Source organism: Anser cygnoides, chromosome 13 (assembly GCF_040182565.1).
Source record: "Anser cygnoides isolate HZ-2024a breed goose chromosome 13, Taihu_goose_T2T_genome, whole genome shotgun sequence".
Taxonomy (NCBI): Eukaryota; Metazoa; Chordata; class Aves; order Anseriformes; family Anatidae; genus Anser; species Anser cygnoides.
The window spans coordinates 10,955,554-10,976,176 of record NC_089885.1 but is presented as its reverse complement, the minus strand read 5'-3'; the positions used below and the strand labels follow the sequence as shown (position 1 = coordinate 10,976,176).

The 20,623-nt window shown below is 46.4% G+C and overlaps 1 protein-coding gene and 1 long non-coding RNA gene across 2 annotated transcripts in view; both read right to left on the bottom strand.

Annotated features, from left to right (window-relative positions):
• Positions 1 to 20,623, bottom strand: part of LOC106037628 (uncharacterized) — a 159,990-nt gene that overhangs the window by 61,781 nt on the left and 77,586 nt on the right. The window lies entirely within an intron of this gene.
• On the bottom strand, positions 5,538 to 9,628 carry LOC106037627 (transcription factor SOX-3). The gene has a single exon (XM_013183608.3). The coding sequence runs from the start codon at positions 7,851 to 7,853 to the stop codon at positions 6,894 to 6,896; it is 960 nt and encodes a 319-aa protein (XP_013039062.3). The 5' UTR covers positions 7,854 to 9,628; the 3' UTR covers positions 5,538 to 6,893.

Here is a 20,623-nt window from a genome sequence, read left to right as displayed (position 1 = left end):
GTAGAGACTTTTTCCCATGGTAAAACCTTGTAGGAGAAATTAACTTTCTCAAGCCTTTGTGTTTCAGAGCAGTATCCTGAAGTCACTGGCCTAAATTCTAGTCCTCTCTTGCCTAACCAAAGAGAAAATGATTGTAGGAGATGCTTCCATGTATCAGGAAATCTGTATGATTGGACAGATTTTGGCAGTGCCGTTCTCCTCATGTAGCTCACCAGTCCCCTCCTATTGTTAATGGGCTTGTCAGTCATCAAAGAACAGAATAACTCCAATGCACAGATGGACAGTTCTGCTAGACGCCAAAACAGTAGTGTTTCCTACTCCAGAATCTCGAGCAGGAGACCTTTCAATGCCCGCACAGCCTAAATTTTTAAGTAATTTTTTTTTGTTGTTATACTGATGTCTGAAGAAAAGGCAACAGGATAGTCCTTATTTTCTCTCGATTCACCCAAAATTATCAGTATTTGGTAACTGAGGACTTACAAAACAAAACATCTTGTTCTTGGCTAGAATTATTCCCACACAACACAAGTAGACTGAAATCTCTTGAGGAAAAAAGAGCAGGAGAGTTATTGGAAAAGGAAGGAAAATACTTTCAAGAATTTAGTATCCTTACCTTGAAAATAGTTTAAAAAAAAAAAAATACTTTTGTTACAACATTGCTTGATCTCCACAAAATGGGCCAAGTCGGAAAAATCCCCTCAACCGTATTTAGGATATTCCCTGAGAGAATGCAGATGGGGCTAATCCGTACTGCAGCAGCTCCTGCCGCCCCGCTGAATGCCTGAAAGGCTACACAGAATTACCTTGACACATACGTTTGCCACTTTGCATATTCAACTCGTTTACTTCCTTTTACTTTAAGGGCATGACAATTAATTCACGTTACTATCCCAGCTCTGGTAAGCTCATAAAAAATTCACACCTGTTTCACAAATGTTCACCTGTTTTGCAGACTAAAGTACAAAAGAAAAGATACTTTTTGCTCAACAATGAATGTGTAACTTAGTTTTCATGAGGAACTGCTGCTATAACGTGCTGTTTGCAGGCGATATAATGAAAACTGCCCAGTGAATCTTAAAGGGAAGAAAAGAAAGAAAGACAGAAAAAAAAAAAAAAAAGATTTTGATTAAAATACCTTTTCTTAATTTTGTGGGAGAGAAGCTTTTCTGACTAGGCAGCACAGCACAATGAAATTGAAATCAATGCCAAGTGCGTTATCCTGAACTCTGAATGGGCAAAGTTCCCATTGACTTTCAAGATTTCTTCCCTTGCAAATGGTATTCAAGAACAGACGTTACATGCACCTAAGCCACGTCCACCACTATGTTCTGTCTCTCCCCTTTGTGTCAAGTAGATGTATAGAATTTCTGAAATCAGCACAGCAAGCTGTGAATGATGATGCACGAAATGAATAAGCTGAGTCTAGTACAAAGGGGAAATCCTGAAGGCTGGGTGCAATCACTGCTATACTATTTCCTATGGCCTGTATAGAAATGATGCATAATATTCTTCAAGGAGACAAAGAAAAAAGCTCACCAAGGCCAGAAGTCTCAATCAGAAGCCCCAGAAGAGATAAATGACAGACAGAAGCTCACAAGTTATTAACATTGCTTAATTTCCCTCTTATTCCTAGCCATTCCCCACTCACGCCTGACTCTTTTCAAGCTCTGGGCTGCTGTGCACGTGGAGCATACACACAGCAATTTGGGGCTCTGAGAACCTGCTTCACTTTGCATTTCTTTGGAAGCAGCGCAGCTTATGCAGTAGTTTATGTTTCACACTTCTTTTCTCCCCATCAGCCGAGGTGAGTTTGCACCAACCCACCAGCATGTGAACTGTGATGGCCAAAGCACTGACAAAGCCGGAGCGATTTCCAGTGGAGGAACTGCGCAAACAGCTCTGGGGCAGTAATGTGTTAAAACCCCACAACTGCTTCCTTGCGTGGACATGGATCAGACACTTCAGTTACATGAGCACAAGGGTTTTTAAGCCAGGCCAAATCGTGCTCGGGTTGATTTCCCTTTATCTGATGTACAACCGAAGAGAAGTAACCAGGCATAAATACAGTTTAATTGAATTTAGCAACAAGAATAAAAGAATCCTCATAAAGATGAGCATCCTGCAAATAACGCTGACATAAATAGCATTTAAGTGGTATGTACTTTGCTTATCACAGAGGAGGGATGAATGCATCTCTGTACGGACACGCTGTGACAAACCCCCGTTCACTCACACACTCGCTCACGCCCAGGCAGTGCAACCTGCCCTGCTGCACGACGTAGGTACAGACCTCATTTTAGAAACTGGAAGACTGAGGTATAAAATGAATAAAGAGCTTCCGAGGATGTCTTTGGAGGAGGCAAATCTGAAATCCTGTTTACTTGACTAGCAACACAAAGAAGTTGGCTGTGAATGGTATTCACAGCAAAGAATAATTAATTCCTCATCCTGAGGACATGCTGTTGTGAAGTAAAAGTCACTGTGTTGCAATTATTATTGCATCCAGTGGCATCAGTAAAAAGTCACGATAGAAAAGCATATGGGAAACTATTCTGGTAAACTTAATCTGCATTAATCACTAAATTACCCCATGCAAACAGGCCTGCAATAACAGCTCTCCAATCCTTCCTGGGAAATCCTAGAAGTAATGAATTCAAATTTCACTTCTTTCTTTTTGGGATTTCTGCATTTTTTCACTCCAGGTTTATCACAGGAAGAATCTGAATCTGCACCGTGTAAATTAACTAGAGTCGACTACGGTAAACGTAGCAGGAAGCTCTAAATAAGCAGAAAAGAAATCATATCGAACTTCTCACTTTTGCAGGCACTGGTAGTGGCAGCAACTTTCCAGTCCCGAACATCACTTAACTTCACCTCTTCGGCTGTATTTGTTCCTCTGAAATAATTCTTTTCATGAGCATTGGGAAATAGTTGGATGTGTTCTATGTTAGACTATCTTTCTAATGTTCCTGAAAAGTATACTTGCTTAGTCCCACGTTTGATATAGGCAAGCACTGATTTATAAATGCTTTCATAAAGTGTTTGTGCTAGTTACATGCCCTTTTCTGAATGTAATATCCATCTCTTTTAACAGCGAAAAAATTAGAAATGCAAAAAAGGAGGTTTAAAAATATTCCCAAAATAGCCACAATCAAAGATCTCTGCCAGGTCCAACCCCAATCAGACTGTATCTAAAATTTAATTTAAAATATTTTCACTTATCAAATTTTGTGGAAATAAATGCTCTCTGCAGCTCTGTGGTAAAGGAAGGAACCATCACAATGTAACCCGAGATGCTTTTTTTGACAGACTCACATTAGCGACAACTGTGATCTCCACTCCTCCATTCAAAAAAGTGTTAACACGAAAGCCTAAATATTGTCATTACACTTAAATGCTAACATCGTTAACCCCTCCCCTACCAAGTCTCTCTTTCTAAGGGTAATAGATGCACTTGCCTCTATTCTAGGTGTTCCGATAGAAGGCTGTAGTTTTTCTATGGAGCAAACACTTATGATTTTGCACTCAGCATTTCACTTACAGTCTTGTCTGTGCTGGGGATTTCTGGAGCGAAGGATCCTCTGCAAAAACATCTTCCACAGAGCTAACACGTCACACCTGTTTGCAACTTCACCTGCTCTCCCTGAGAATGTAGTGGCTTGATCCTGATCCCTTACAAACAAGCAGGAGCATGAAATCCCTCACAGCCATTGCTCAAAAGACACTTGGATTTAAATGCATGCAGGATGTGTCTGAAATTAACTGAAATTTTAAAAATGAAGAGCGGTACAAATAAAATACACCTTCATTAATTCTCAGGGGCACATGTTACTGCATTTGCTCTCCACGCAAATTCCCTGAGTCCAAGCAAAAGATGTAACAGTGATCTTAGGAAAAAAAAAAGTGAAAAAAAAAAGTCTTTTAGGCAATGGCTCCCTGATGGAAAATGTGTGTGGAGAAGAGGCCGTCTCTGTACTTGTGCTTATGTGCAAGGCTGGGGTCATTACTTTCAGTTTGCAATGGGTTTCTCCCCATCCAGCTGTGTGCCTGTTCACAGGGCTCTGTCCACAGCCAGCAGCCAGAGGCTTTTGAGCCTCGGGATAAAGTTCAGCCGCAGGAAGCTGAAAGCTCTGTGGAGGATTTTGTCTGGGTATCTTAAAAGCAATAGCTCAGGAAAAGCCCCCGCAAGCCAAACCACTGAGGTGAGCTTCCACAGAGAGCTCGTCAGTTAATACAGAGGAAATCTCCTGATGTCGCCTCAGGGACTTGCTCACCAGCTACACTTAGGCCCTGACTTGTGGAAAATGAGGAGGATAACTTGAAATCAAATGCTGCAAGCCTTCTGAAGAGTGGGGCTTCTCCCCTTTTACGGCAGAGAATCCACTTGTAGAGAACTCAGGTGAACAGAGCAACCTCCTATAGTGATGCAGCTGTCATTCAGCTCTGAAGACAGCAAACACAGTTCCAGCGCCGCAGGTCAGGAGCCCTCACTTTTGTCAGACTCGCATTGCACCCCTTTCTTGGAAGGCTGGGGGAGAGCTATCTGGGGTTTCAGGACCTTCTCCCTTCCCCTCCCAGCATCGTCCCAGCATTGCCCGTGGGGAGAGCGCTGGGGGAACTGCTTGACCCAGAGCTGAGATGAAATGGGACCTGCTGCTGCCCCTGCATTTCCCTCAGGTAGCACCACCGATCTCCGGGGTACGGGGCCGCTTATCCTCCCAGGGCTGGCAGCAGGCCTGCTCCTACCTGAAGGGCGGCAGTGCGAGCAGGGGAAAAAGCAACACCACAGGTTTGCCAGCGAGGTCACAAGCAGTGTTACGAAAGGAGTTGAGCTGAGTGTTAGACACTCTGGGTTCAAGTGTGCAAAGTGATTCCCCCCAGCTCCTGCTCGGCTGCTCCAGAGCAGAGGGGACCTGTGCGGTGCCAGGGCTCACTTGTGTGGGATGGAGAGGGTGGCCCTGGGCCCTCAACTCCGGGGCTCGTCCATGCAGCGTGAGCAGCCCAGGGAGGGACCCGTGGGCCTGCAGCAGCCACTCTGGGTGCTCCCTTCTCCGGGTGGCTGAGAGCCTGGCCCTACACCAGAGAAAGGGACTGGTGGTGCGGTTTGCACAACGCTTGCTTTCCTCTTGCAAGAGCTGGAGGAAGGACCTGACCGAACTCAGATGTGCGTCCCAGTGGGGAACCAAAGCAGACGCTGCCGGGAACAGGAAGCAGTGCGGGGCCAGGAGGTGCTCCCGCTGCCCCCGTCAGATCCCAGCTGCTTTCAGTGGGCAGCGGAGGGATGTGAAACCTTCCCGGCACCACACTTCACGGGGGGGGCGAACGGAGAAGGCCCCTCCATCCAAAACCAAGGCAAACAGCAAGAACAGCCTGTTTCCCATCCCTTCCATGGGAAGACAACCAGCGAACCCACTAGCTGAAGCAAAAGAAAGGCAGAGGCTCGGGGGGCTTTGCACTACGAGACACACGGCCCTAAGGTGCTGCCCCCCCGACTGGGGGTCCAGGACCATTCGCCACCAGGCTGCAGCAGAGCCGGGGGAAGGATGCAGTCCGATGGGGTGCGAGGCTGCACGCCCCCAGAAAGAACCGAGAACAACGCGGTCTCCTAACTGAAAAAAATAAAGTTACCCAGACTGAAAACACACTCGTCAAACACACTGAAAAGATTGAATTATTTATTTTCTCTGGGGACTCCTGTAACCATTTATTTTTAATAGAGTCTAATTAAGAGTTCCCCAGCGGGTTTTACTTTTGTAAATATTTTAGATGAGCTCGGGTTTCTGGGCAAATCCTCCAAAGAAAAAAAAAAAAAAAGGAAAAGCAAACGAGGCGCACACGCTTAACAACCCCTTCCCTCCCCGCCGGCCAGAGCGGCAACAAGTGGCGGCGGCTCGGAGAGGAGCAGCACATCGCCTCTCGGTGCTGATCGAGGCGAGGGCTCCCAGGAGAACCCAAAACCGAGGCCGGGACGCGATGGCAGCAGGAACCCTGCCGAAATGCTGCGGTAGCCCCCGGCCCGGCGGCAGGAGCCAGGCAGGGAGCAAGCCCGCGCCCGCCGCCGTGCCCGGTACCAAACGCGTTGGTCGGGCTCTTCGTTTGGGAAGGGGAAGAAAACGAGGACTAGGGACAGGGAAGGTGTCTTTCGATAACTTTTTTTTTTTGAAGAAATCCGGTAAACAAAAAACTAAAACGTTTCTTCGTCTGATATGTCAAAACATGGTTCACAGTAAAATTCACAAACCAATTTACATAAGTTTACAGTTTAGGAAAAAAAACAAGACACACAACTTACTATAAATAAAAGAAATACGTTTGCGACCCGCACAGCTCTTTCCCACCTCCCCTTTTTTTAAAGGAGCAAAACCCTAAAGTTAAAAAGTCGTGAACGCTACAGATTGCGGCTAGAAACCAAGCAATACTCGGCGAGGTGGGAAGAACAACACTTTTAAGTAACCACAACGAAAATGTAAACAACTGAACAACTGAGTTTAAAAACAAGAGCCCGCCGGGTTTTCGTTGCTTGTTTCGTTTCGTCATTGCAACGCTAGAAATCAAACTGTGAAAGATGCGAGACCTTTTTGAACCTTTGAAGCGAACAAAACAGTGCCCAACCTAGCAGAAACCAGAAGTTGCCGTGGTTTAAAAACTTCACAGGGGCTTCTAGGAGGCAGGAGTTGTGCTCTATTAAAATAACAGCTTGCTCAAATATGATTTTTTTTTTTTGTACAAAAAAAAAAAATAAAATGACACAGCTAACGGATTTCCTTCTTAAAATGTCTCCAAAGTTAGTATCAAGTCTGCTAAGCCGAGGAACACTGCCGTACGTCCCGGTGCGGTGCAGGAGCGGTGGGGGGGTGAGGGATGGAGGCGGGGAGCCGTCCGCAGGGCCAAGTCTATATGTGGGTGAGCGGTACGGTGCCATTGACGGCAGTCCCGGCGCCCTGGTAGTGCTGGTGCACACTGTGTAACCTGCTGCCCTGCAGGGCCGAAGGGTCTGTGGCGTCCCCCCCCGGGGGCAGGTACATGCTGATCATATCCCGCAGGTCTCCCAGGCAGGCCCTCTGCGAGTGGGAGGTGATGGCCGGGGGCGGCGAGCTGGGCTCGGATTTCACCACGGAGCCCATGGAGCCCAGGCTCATGGCCGTGGAGGGCTGCTGGCCGTAGGCGGCGGGGGACATGCTGTAGGTGGAGGCGGCGTTCATGTAGGTCTGCGCCGTGGACATCATGGGGCTGTACTGCAGGCCCGTCATGTCGTAGCGGTGCATCTGCTGCAGCTGCGGGCTGTTCATGCCCGGGTGCTGGCTGTAGCCCAGCTGGTCTTGCATCAGGGAGTAAGCCCCGTTGGTCCAGCCGTTCATGTGGGCGTACGTGTCAATCCTCTGGCCCACCCCGACGGGGCTGCTCACCGCGTTGCCCCCCCCGGGGGCCAGCAGGTTGCCGGGCAGCGAGTATTTGTCCTTCTTCAGCAAGGTCTTGGTCTTCCGTCGGGGCCGGTATTTGTAATCCGGATACTCCTTCATGTGCACGGCCCGCAGCCGCTTGGCCTCGTCGATGAAGGGCCGCTTCTCGGCGTCGCTCAGCAGCTTCCAGTCGGCCCCGAGGCGCTTGCTGATCTCCGAGTTGTGCATCTTGGGGTTCTCCTGGGCCATCTTCCGCCGCTGGCCCCGCGACCACACCATGAAGGCGTTCATGGGGCGCTTCACCCGGTCCTGGTCCGAGCCGGCCCCGGCTCCGCCGCTGGCCCCCCCGCCGCCGCCGCCGCCTTTGCCGGTGCTGCCCGGGGCCGGGTTGCCCCCGGCGCTGCCCGGGGTGGGCTGCGGCGTCTTGATCTCAGCCTCCAGCATGCTGTACATGGCCGGGGCCGGCAAGAGGTGAGCCAGGGCGGCGGGCAGGCGGGCAGCGGCACCTCGGGGAGAAGTTAAAAAAAAATAAAAAAAAAATCCAAAAAAATAAATAAAAGACAAAAATTAAGCAAGAACCGGTCTGGGCGGCCGCGGCGGGAAGGAGCAAGTTTCTCGCCGCCCGGCCGAGAGGCGCTGCTCCCCGAGGCGCTGCTCCCCGAGGCGCTGCGCTGCGGTGCCGGCGGGTGCGGAGCGGTTCCGCGGAGCGGCTCCCGCGGGCAGCGCCGAGCGACGCGCAGACGGCGGCGGCCTTTGATTGACGGCGGCTATAAAGGGGCGGGCGGCAGCCAATCGGCGGGAGGCTCCCGGCAGCCCCGACGCCGGTAATGGACCGGGGGGGGCCCAAAAGTTGGTGTCTTGGGGATGCTGGGGCTGCCCCCTACCCGCCGAGCCCCCCCCTTCGAGCTCTGCTCCCGGCTCTGGGATGGAGGAGAAAGCGCCGGGACCGGGCTGGGATGCGGGGTGCGGAGAGGGCGGCGGGGGTCCCGCAGCTGCCGGCGGGGCAAGGGGACAGGAGGAGGAGGAAGAGGAGGAGGGACGGGGAGGGGCGCTGCGAGCGGGAGCCATGCGTCCGCCGGGCACAAAGGGATTTGGGGCTCCCCGGTGGAGCCGCAGCCCGGTGCCTGGAGACGGGGCGAGCCCGCAGTGGGCGGACACCCCCCCCGCATCCCCCCACGCACCGCGGATGAAGGGGGGGTGGGATTAAACTCTCCCCCCGGTCCCGGAGCGCTCTCCGGGCACGGAGCCGTCCCCTCTTGCCGGTGCCAGGGCACGGCGGTTCCCTCGGGTACGGGCCGGGCTGGCTGCTGCCGGGGCAGTGCCCCCCGGCCCCCCCTTCGCCACTTGAGTTTTTCCACTCGGCTGCCCCAACGGGAGGGGGAAGGGGCACGGTGCTCGCAAAAAAAAAACGTTTTCATGGCAACTGCAAAGTTCCCTCCGTGTGAAAGCAAACTTTGTAGGTGACGGGAGCGGGGCTCCGCGGAGCTGTCAATCACGGCCCTCCCTTTCCTCCCTTCCCCTCCTCTCCCCTCCCCTCCCCTTCCCTCTTCTTCCTCCGTTCCTCGCCCGGCACCTACGGGGCCGGGAGCTCCGGCAAGGCACAGCGGGCACGGATCCGCCCAGCCCTGCCCCACTCTTCCTCCTTCCTTTCCCTCCCTCCTTCCTTCCTCATCCTCCCCCCGACAGCTCCTCAAGGGGACCCCGGAGCCGCGGTGCTGGAGGAGGTGGGCAGCGCCGCCGGGGGGGCTCGGAGCAAACCCTCCGGGGCCTGGGGGGGGCGAAGAGGGGATGTGCCTCGGCGTCCCGACCCCAACCGGGGGAGAGGGGGGGCTCCCCCGCCTTGGCATCCCTCGGGGAGAGAAGAGCGTGAGGATAACGGCGCCAATTGGCACGGGGGGGGGCACCCCGGGCAGGACCCGCGGGCACAGCCCCGGCCGGTGCCAGAGCTTTGGGGACACCGCGGTGTCTTGGGGGGGGGTTCATTGGAGTGGCTCCGAGGTTCGGTAGCAGTTTAAGATGCCGCTCCTTTTTCTGGCCAGATCATCTTCTGAGCAAAGCCGAAGGGGAAAATAAATCCCGCTTGGGACTCGCTCGCAGTGAGTTTTGTCTTTGTGCTGTTGTTCGGAGTGTTGCCGTGAGGGTTTGGATGGGGTAAAAACTGTGCGGGGTGGCAGGAGGAGGTGGCACTTCAGGCGCTATCGCTAGAAGGCAACGCTGCGGGAGGAACTGCGGGAGGAACTTTTGCGACATACTGGAAAAGCTTCAAAGAGTTCTATTTAAGCTCAAACCCCTCCAAATATTTTGACCGCTCCAGTCGAGGTTTGAGAGGCGCCGGACTGGGATGGGACACGGACTGGTCAGGTCCTGGCATTTCGTTTAGATGACTCGATCGCACGTTTGTCGGAGCGGCTGAGCCCGCTTACACGCAACGAGAAACGCGGCGGCATACGGCGGTAGGACGGGCTGGAAGCCTGTGAACGGCGCTCCTTTCGGTGTCTGAATCATCTAATAAATATTAGCACGTTAAGTTTCAGACTCTTATTTAGCCTTTCAATTTGTCTTCGCGCTGCCTGAGACTCCAATTATGTCGTGGTGTTTTGTTTTTATTTTTTTTCTCCAGAGGGCACACAATTTAACATCTTAACGTCCACGTTATTTCAAAGCCAGGCGACAATTCTCTTCAAACACCGCTCATCTCCTTACAGACGAACATAAACCCGGCTAAATAAAAAAACTACAGGTTTGTATTTCCGGACTTCGCAGGTCCCCGGAGCGCTCTCGCTGCACCAGGGACTTGGTGCCGCGCACGTTGTGAGGAATACTTAAGACTGGGGCTGGTTTCTATTCCCAGAAGAAGGGACAAGCAGGGCACGCAGCTGGGAACCCTCTCTCGGCACTGCCCGTGGGTCCATCCCCGGGACTCCCAGGGGGATTTCTTCACCCGTTTGGGAGTCTGGGAGGAAGGAGCCCGGTGCCTGGTGGGCTACAGCCCGGCCCGCACGGCAACGCCGCCGCGGCTCCTGCCCAGCCGTGCATCCCCGGGGGCTGCGGGACAGCGATGGGAGGCTCGGAGCATCCCACCCTGGGCACCCCAATGCAAGCGGGACCGGGGCAAGGAGGAGTAGGCAAGCCCTGCTCCACCAGCTGCTATTTCCTAAAGTCATCCTGCGGAGCGCTTGCAGAAGTCCGACCCCCTCAGCCAAAAGGCTTGCAGCCACCAGTGCCTGGTCCCTTGTTCCCTGTGCCCCACACCCGGAGCCATTTTCCTAAATTTGCTCCGTCAGGCCGGGGGGGGGGGGGGAGAAGCTGTCCAGGGCTAGGAGAGCCCTCTGCGTCTGGGGGGGGTGAGTTGGGGGCACATGGGGGCATGAAAATACAGATGTCAAAGGCAGAGAAGGTCTCGTTGTGTTTTTGTTTTTTTTTTTTTTTTTTTTTTTTTTTGTGACAAAGGAGTGTGAGGCGAAATCAGGAGTTCACAGCACAAGCCAAGTTGAACGGGAGAAACCCCACGGCTGAAAAGGCACCTTTGAAAAGGGACCGCCTGCTTCTCAGGCGATCAGCGCTTAATAAGCAATAGCCGTTAATATCTGTTAATTGCAGGTCCAGCAGAGCTTGGGGGAATCTTGGAACTGTGTCAGGGAAGATCGCCGGCTTGTGAAGAATAACGCTACGCACCAAACCAGCCCCATTTAATCCTATTAATAAAACAATCCCCTCAGCCCCCAGCATAACTCCCGACGAGCGGCGGGGGCTTGTCCTCGCAACTTGCCCCATTCGTTCAGACTGCTGTTAGGATGATCCCCCGAAAATGTCCATAAAATGCTTAAAATCAAAGTTCACCTGCTTTTCTGTTTAGACCTTGTTCTAGACCCTCCCGGCCCTGCACGGGGGGCACACACCGCCAGTTCCCACCAGCCTCACCGCACGGCTGTGGCTGTCCCCGCTGCTCATCCATACAGGAAAGCGAGGGATCCTCTGGATGACATCATTAAACCCCGCAACATTTAGGAACAAAATTCTCAGGAGCGTGGTAAAAGCCACGTCGTTTGGGTGCAGATCGATTCCTCTGAGCCGAGCCTCCCGGTGCATTCAGGAGGCAGCGGCAAATGTTGTTTTTAATCACTTTTTTTTTCCCCCAGCTGAACTTTTATTTGGCTTCTGACAACAATAGCGGGCTGCAAACAGACCTCTCGGAGCGCCCGCTGAATAGACTCTTTTCTAGCCCGGATTGTTTCCACCGGCACAGAAAACAACCAGTAGCTCCGTTTCTTAATTGGGTTGTTCCTGGCCCTCGTTCATTCAGGTGTTCGGGAGGAATTTGTTTATTAGCCTCTGACAAACAGCTCCTCCTGGTAATCGCCTCATGGGGCTGGCTTCTGCGGGAGAGCAGGGATGCGGGGGCGGGGGGGGGATTGCTAATAAGGACCCCCTCATCTCCAAGTTACCAATTAACAGGGTTGTAGAGGGGACCACCAGCACAGGACAACTCACCAGAGCTCGCTGCGGAGCCCCGAGGAAGAGATCAGCTTAACTCACGTGTTTCCACGCGAAAACACCGAGGCAAACTACTCGGAAACGAGCACAAGAACTGATGCTAAAGAGACGAGCGCTGCACCAGCGGCGGTTGCTGTGGGGCAGCCTGCGTTGTATCTGAGAGCAATCCCTTTTTAAAGAGAAGAGGCAATAACGGGAACTTTATTGCGACTTCTCTCCACTCCTCCAAGTCCCCGTGCCTCTCCTCCTGCGGGTCATTCCTGTTGCCCCCAGCTGCCGCCAGCAGTGTGCTCCCTTCCATCCCCACACCCCCAGCCCCAAACACCCCGGATGCGTCCCCCTGCCTGTTGGATGGCCCAGGGTCCTGTCCCCTGCGAGATGGGATTTGGGTGGGACACGGGGACAAGCGTGGGGAGAAGCAGACCTGCCCCCGGCACGCTTTAGTGGGGGGTCTCCCGAAAAGCCCCGCCACACTTGCCTCTGGCTACCCCAAGGGGCTGGAGCCATCCTGGGGGGCTTGCTGTGGGCCTTTGAGGGCCCTTCCCCTCCCGCTGGAGAGGGCTGAGATATCACTGCTCTCATTCTTCAGAAAAAGAAAAAAAAATCCTCAATCATCTCTGTTTTACCCACTTAAAACTTCGCAAATCTATCTTTCCTCTGATGTTTTCTATACAGCTTCAGTAACCCACCTTATTTGCTGGTACTGATGGCTAGGCTTCTTTTTATGAGTCATATTAGAAATCAGACATTAATTGTAAAACTGTAACTTGCTAATTAGCTGCAAATAAACTATTAATTAGTGGCAAATTAAAATCAAAACACACCTTATTTCTACTCTCTGACATACAATTTTGAAGGCACATATTGTTTCAAACTACAGCCTGTATCACTGGCAGAGCAAATTGAGATCCTGAAAGGTTTCTCTCCAGGATAAATAATTAAAATATATTCTCCTTTAATTGACATTATAGAGGACACAAATGAGGTTTTCCTTTTAGAAAGAAATAGCAGTTTCTAAATAAAGCTTTGCAGGCTGCAGAATGGAGGTTTCAACCAAATGAATAGTCATTACTACCTTTTCAATGATGTGGGCCTTTTGATCAGAAAAGAAATTAGCTCTAAAGGACAGACAATAGGAAGCCTGCCCTGCAATAGGAAGAAAATTAGATGGCTAAGGCTCTTAACAACACCTATTTCTATAAACCATGGAGCTTCTTGCTTTTCAATTACAGCTGTTCATTTCATATAAGGAAAGTGGAAAAACACAGGGGGAATATAAACTCTGTTGCACCAAAAAGCCCAAGACAGGGCAGGCAGAGTCTCCTCCTATTTCCCTTTGGTTTTTGTGTAGTTAACTAATATCGTATGTTTTATAACACCATGACTATCCAGTATAGTGTTCTTTAGGTCAATGAAGCAATCAAGAAGAACTACATTCAGTAAAGGAACTAGTAAAACATGAGAAACTTTAGGTTAGGTAGTTGGATGTTTCCACAGCACACCAAACAACGTCTTTTGCACATGCATCATCTTGCATGCATTTCCTGGAGAAAACAAAACAAGAGTGAAGATCTTGAGGAAAATGAACGGCTGAGTAACACTCTGCTGTGTTTCAGTTATAGTTAAAAGGAACTCCAGTTCTTCTGAACGGAAATGAATGTTCCTTCATTATACTCACTGCTGAGAGATTATTTTAGATATGTTCTCCTCATATCACCTTTAACTCTAATATCTCAGCTATTTTAGCATATTCTTCCTTTACTTTTAAAACTTTAAAATAACTTACTGTGTAACAACTTTTAAATGTGTTCTCTTTCAACTTATTTCATTTGGACATTGTTTTCTGAGCATCGTTATTTTTCTAGAATATACAACTTAAATAAGTTTTCCTATGAGTCTTAGGCATAACCATAAAAGCACACTTCTCTTCCTCTAGCATTTCTCCCTAGTCATGCCTTCACAATACAAACAGATGACAATTTGTCATTAACCATGCAATGTACTGTAGTTAAAATAACCTTTCAGTGATTATTTGAACATGTAAGAACCACAAAGCTTCATCATAAACAACTCCTGTTATCATATTAACTTAGCTGGAGACTATAAAGATCTCCTTTACAAAGAAAATACAAAATCACGGAGATTCTTCCTCCCTCCTTCTCCCTCTTTCTTCTTTTCTTCCTCCCTTCCCCTCTTTCCCTTTCTCTCCTTCACTCTTTCTCACTCTTTCTTTTCCTTTCTCTTTTGTTCCCCACTCCCCATACTACTTGCTTAGAAATAAGTCCACATGGCTAATTCAAAGATCAAATAAATACATATATACAAAAAGATCAAATATACACAAATTGTTTTTGCTGTGATGTGTCTTATAATTATCCTTCTCACCTACAAACAAGTAAATGTTCAACTAAAAATTGCTTTCCCTGTACAGAAAACTAAATCATATTAGAAGTGATTTTAATATGAAATATGAATGTCAGTTTTTCATTCAGTGCCTGTATCCCCTTTTAACCCTACTTTGCCCCTATGATTTCTAGGAATATACATACAATAAGAAATAGTTTAATCTGTTAAGAATGATCTCCTAGGTCACAAATTGGAGTCACTGATATCAGTATTTGAAGCAATCTCCTTTCCTTATAGTAGTTAGAAGACTATGATTAATGCAAGACTCTTCCTTACTTCGTACTAAGGCAAAAATTTCCATTTGTTTTGTAGGATCTTTGTTTAAATTTTATTTTATTTGAAATGACTTTGTCAGAGAAAAGATACCTACACTAGCTAGTGGGAAAGACTTCCCTCCGTGTAAATAGGCAGCTCAAGTGTCATTGAGACTTCTGCAGCTCACAGCACAAAACCTGCATCAGCGAGATGAAGAACTACAGAAAACCCAGTAACGATTTTGCAATCCTCAGTCTAGACCACACAGCGATGTTTTATTTCTGATACTATCTTCAATTCCCTTGAACAACTGGAGAGCAAAGAACTTCCTTGACTCTCAAAACCTGAGTCTCACCTAAACCTGTCAGAGCACTGAGATTTTGGAGCAAAGTTCTGCTAAGAATAAAGAAGTAGGGAACCAAAAGAGCTTTGAGAACAAGAGTGAACAGTTGGTAAATGAGCCTATATCAGAGGGATTGGACATGATGGGGATCTAAAAGAAACCAGTACATGCTCACACTGCTAGTTAGGGAGAGGTTTCAATTCCTTTAGCCCTCCCAGTCCACCATGGAGGTGGTGTGGTTGGCCATGAAAACAACACACTAGACCTGAATATCCTTTCCATTTTATTTTTTCTCCCCTAACACATATTGACAAATGAGGACAATACATGCTCAACAGCCTTCTGTAGAGCACTTATAATATATATGCCTATACATATACAATAGGTATAAAATAACAGAATTCACTGAAGAATCAGTTCTTCAGCCATGACTGTTTTCACGGCACAAACCACATTTCTGACCTGAGCATGAGTCACAAAAAACTACACCATTTAAATTCATATTCAGCACTCATCCTCTATTTCTAGAGTAGCTCAAATCAGTCACCTGATATTGAAGGTATCGCCCAAGAGCCACTCAATCAGTAGCCTCACCGAACAATGTAAAGACTCATGACAAACCACTATAAAACTTCTCTGCCAATTACTGCTTCCTTATAGATGCAATGACTGCTTGGAGCTATGAACAAACCACAATATGCTCGGGGTCGCTATTACCCGTGTTAGTGGTCAAGACCTCCACTGACTCTATAGGTAACACCTCTTCTAGTAGGGAAAGCACTTGCGGAGGAAGAACTTACACAATGATGCATAAGTTGAGGACTTGGGAAATTGGTATTTCAGGGCCATTTTGGAAGAGGTGGGCCAGTCACACAATGTGTATGTGGAAGGACACCTCGGATTTTTTTGCTGGTGCAGAATCTGATCAAAGCCCAATTCTCTTTAGTTAAGAGTCTCTTTTGATTCCACTAGATTTCCTTCTTTCTGCATCTCCGTGTGCCACTGTAAGAGGGAATAGTAATCACACATTGCTCTTTAGCAAAGGTCCCCTGGCTCCTGTGCAGTTTGGCTAACAGGTTTATTTCCTAACCCAGGAGAGGGCACTCTGCACTTCCCATGGCATTCAGGTGCTTCTCCAGTGTTGCCACAGGATGCACAGCTACCAGGCTGTACATTGTCATGCAAGGGAAAAGTGTTACTATTTTTCCTATTCAAAACTAATCATGAGCCATAGAACATATTTAAATTTACAGTGTTATTATTCTTTTGGATTCCCTTAATTTTAAGTGCCTGAGGAAATGAGAGAAAAGATGTCGGTGATGTTGTATAGCATGAAAATGCACAATCAGAATTAAGGGACAATCAAACTTCCCAGACTAATCATTTTCCATTGATAACTGTTGCACCATGACTGTAGATTAATCAAGTAAAGACACAATCTTGAACAAACTACACATTTTTATGGTTTACTATCTTGCGCTAGAGAAACCTGCACAGTTCCAGATTGGAGACTGATGTGAGACCTACTGGGTTTACACACGATTGATACTTATGCTGTTACAGTTTGCTTAGAAAACTATGCTTTTAAGTATTAAGAGCAAAACCAAGTTCCATGGTTTGCTGATGTGTGCTAACTTCCCAGCACCAAAAAGGACAAGATGCCACAGAGGACATGAATGGGTCAAAAGAAAAACCTTTATTTCTAGGTCTTTGATTCCAATCCCATGGAGTTACTAACGAAAATTAATAGGTAGGCATTGCTGGCTTATGTATCCTCCGTTCTTTTACTCTGAACTCATTTTTGCATCATTAACTCTAAAACAACTTGAAATTATAACTCAGACATTATGAACTGTGGTAACGGGGATGTAAATAACTCTTCCGCACATAAAGAGCCCTCCAAGTTAAATTGCCAGGAAAGTGTGGATGAACAGGTCTCACTTCTGTTCACATCATTACAGTTGTGAGAAAACAGAGGACTTTTGAATTTAAAATCTTGCCAGTAAGGCATTTTTCCTTATTCCCATGTCAGTATCACACACACAAAAAGTAACATTTTGACATTCAGAAATATATCAGAAAAATTGTTGCCACAAGGGAAAGTAGCATTCATTTTTTCCTTGCCATTTATAGGCTTCTGGCCCTGCTGCCACTGAATTTGTGGCAGCAACAAATTCCAGTATTGCACTCCATCTCGTTGGAGGAACGCATTTGATTGATTTGTCATTGGGTTAGCTAGACTACTAGCAACATGAACTATTTATGTAGAAACCTGAAGAAATATCTAACCCTGGTCTTCTTGCCTAGAGTGGAGCTGAAACACTTGCACTAGTAAAACACCTGCCATTTTTGTCAGTTACATGTTTGCAAACTGTGAAGAACATTTTTTTTTAATTCTGTTTGTTACTGATTATGTGCTTGGCATCAGGCCAGGTCACACATTTTGCTCAATAAGATGTTTCAGAACCGTGATGATTACAGCTTATGTATTTCATGGTCATGTAATATCTGAAAGATGGTGATGACACATACTGATAACACGTTGATCAAACATAGACTGATTACACTGGTTGTTAGTGTGACCAGTACTGCTTAGCTTTTCATGTTATGTCTGTTACGCTCCCAAAATTCTAGTGTCTACAGATTGATAAAAAAGTTACAAGCAGGAAAAATATATATTTGTGTACATACACACACACACTGGTAGCTACAATCACTGAGCAACTCAGAGCGAGGAAAACAGTAAACTGAAAAATCTTTCCACTTTGTTTATGTGGCAGTTGAATCAGGATTCCCACTGCACTAATAGTGAAGTTGTAGGGTAGGCCGTATGTAGACCCCAACTTATTAATAGCACTTATAATTCCCACTAATTTATTTTGTAAACAGTTTGCATTATAATTTCTGAAGTTATTTGTTGGAGTGAGACAACATTATGTGTAATAGATCCTTTCTAAAAAACCAGATGTGTCCATGTAAATGGAGACCACATAAATTACTATCAAAAATGTAAATGGCTGAACAAGAAAAGGATTGCACATATGATAAAAACATTTCAGTACAAATAATAAAGTGACATTTCCACCCCACAGGATTTATGGGTCTTCAAGACATGGGTACATATGTAACGATGCATGTAATCTGCATGTGAAATTACCATGACTGTGTATGCACATGAACTATTGGCAGGTGTGAATAGCCAAAAAGGTAGCTGTCTATTTGCGTCACGGTAAACAGACACAAAAATTAAGCTTATATCTGCATACTCATTAGGTAGCCAGGACAGTTTTAACTTTTGAGTACCAGCTCTAAAAGGCCCAACTGTAACATGGCTGAAGTCATATTACATTCCAAAATGAAAGAGTTGGTGTAAACACAACTATCACTAGGTTGTCAAAATGCATACTAGCATTTCTTTTATTACTGAAGTCAGCCTACTGAAATGTTGCATGCAATTCATGAGCAAATGGGGTATGATGTATACCTGCAAAGCTCGATGCTAGTATCAAGAAAGTTCAAATACACATTTTGCCTAGACTCAGAATTTAATCTCATTTCTTAGATACATTAAGCTTTTTTTTTTTTTTCCTGTTGTTGTTCTTTGAGAAAAAATATTTTATTTTAGGACATTTGTCATGTAGCCAAACAAAATCAATTGCATTGAAACTATTGTGTTTGGAGTAGCATCACCCAGCTTTGTGGAAAAACATGAACTGGAGCACAGCCTCTTGACGAACAGAAGATTGACTTCTAGAGTAATATTAAGTAGCAAATGGTGACTTCTGAAATCTAATGCTTGTATGTGTTATGTAGTTAAGGACTGAAAATACACATAAAGTGTCAGAAGTGTTTTGGGGGAATTTGCTACACAGATTCTCTCAACTTCACTCAGTGTGGGAAGGTAGTACTAAGCACGGGGTATCTGCTTGTACTAGTAGACTAGATAAAGGAACTTGAGATAATTGGAATTGCACTCATTCAATTCTGAAAAAGTCAATAAAAATGCCGTCTTGAATTTTTACTGCCTTTTAATTGCTTACTACTTCCTAATTCAGTTCTCTCTTGAATTGATCATCTTTTATTGCATTTTCTATTTTATAGCTACCACAGTTCAGTTTTCTGTTGCAAGTTAAATTTTACTAAGTTACTGGATGACAAATATATTATTGTAGTAGTTGTCATGTCACCAGTAGTTAATAAGCATTCATCTCTATTTTTATTATTTTGTTGGTTTCGGAGATTATTTCAAGGAAGCAGTTTCCCCTTCTGCCTGCTCACAGAGCCTGCAGCATATTCTTAATGTTCTGTCACGTTAATTTAACATTCCCAGTCTTACAGCACCTGTTTTCTTAAAAAACAGTTACTGATCTTTGATTCTGACATCAGGATACTGAGTGTCAGATTAAGAGAGTTCTGATGTGAGTATAAATCTAAAGATACAGCCTGGCTTCTGCTGAGTTACTTTGCATTTATCTCAGTAGCACTGAAATCCAACCAGAAACTGGAATCTATTTCTCTTTGCATAGGATCCTGATTTTCTCTAAGGATATCACTCAAAGCTAGAGTAGGATTTATGTCAGGCATTTTAGATTGGATTCTAGATTTCCTGAATCAACAGCAAAAATTCATGTAGTGAATTTGCAGACTGTTACGTAAAGGTCTAGCCCAGGCAGTTCAGGGCTGTGAGCTTCGTACCCAAAGTAACCCTGCAGGCACATACAGAGCACCACTTGTCTCCCATCTCTTGCCCTGGCCCTGTCCAGAGTTCTGGGAAGGTCCACAAAAAGTGTGTTACTGAAGGATCAGACCCTACTATCCATTAATATGTGTTAATAAAAATAAATCTATTAACAAACTGCCTTTAAGCAAAAAAAAAAAAAAATCTTAATCCTCTGTAATAGTCATGAAGCTGTAAATGGCACTAGGGAAAACTTAGTCACAATGCTGCAATCCTCAGTTCAGACCACATAGGACAACAAAAGTTAAACTTCATTTTCCTCAGGAATTACTTACAGTCATTTTAAAGTCAGTACACTCTAGCTAAGTAGCTAAAACCACTAGCTATCTATATGAAAAGAGTAACTAAATTATAGGCATTTCTTTATTCCACCATAGACTGACATGTACTGACAAGACAGTTTGTTTGCTTTTATTGTTCAAAAGCCCCAAAGTCTTTACTGTCTGCTTCTCCACTTGTCTTAAATGTTTGATTAAGCACTGTGAGAATTGTCAGTATTGATAAACTTCTTTCCAGTACATTAAACACTCTAATCCTTTACATTCCTACTCTATCTCCATTGCTAAGTCAGCCAGCTTCCTTAGCACTTGATTTTGGGCCAGTATTTGCATTAGAAATGGGCTATAAATAAAAATGAATGAAATAGCAGGAAAAATTGTTTTTGTGCATCTGAAAAATTCTGACAGTAACCATACGCAAAGGGCTCTGCCTGTTCTGTAATCACAGGAATGAATTATTTCATGCTATCTAGTACACTAATTAAAACGGGTAATTAAACTCAGCACTTTTTTTTCTCATTTTCTAAAAATCTTAATTTTGATAAGTGGCAACGCTATTTATCCTTCCTTCATGAGCGTGAACCAAGCAGAAGTCTTTTGGTGTCTGTAGTGTGTGTTGGATTAGAGGGTGTGTTTATTGTGATAATTTAATAGCAGGAGACTCAAATCAGGAAGTTCAGAACTCAGTATGAACTCCTGTCAATTTTTA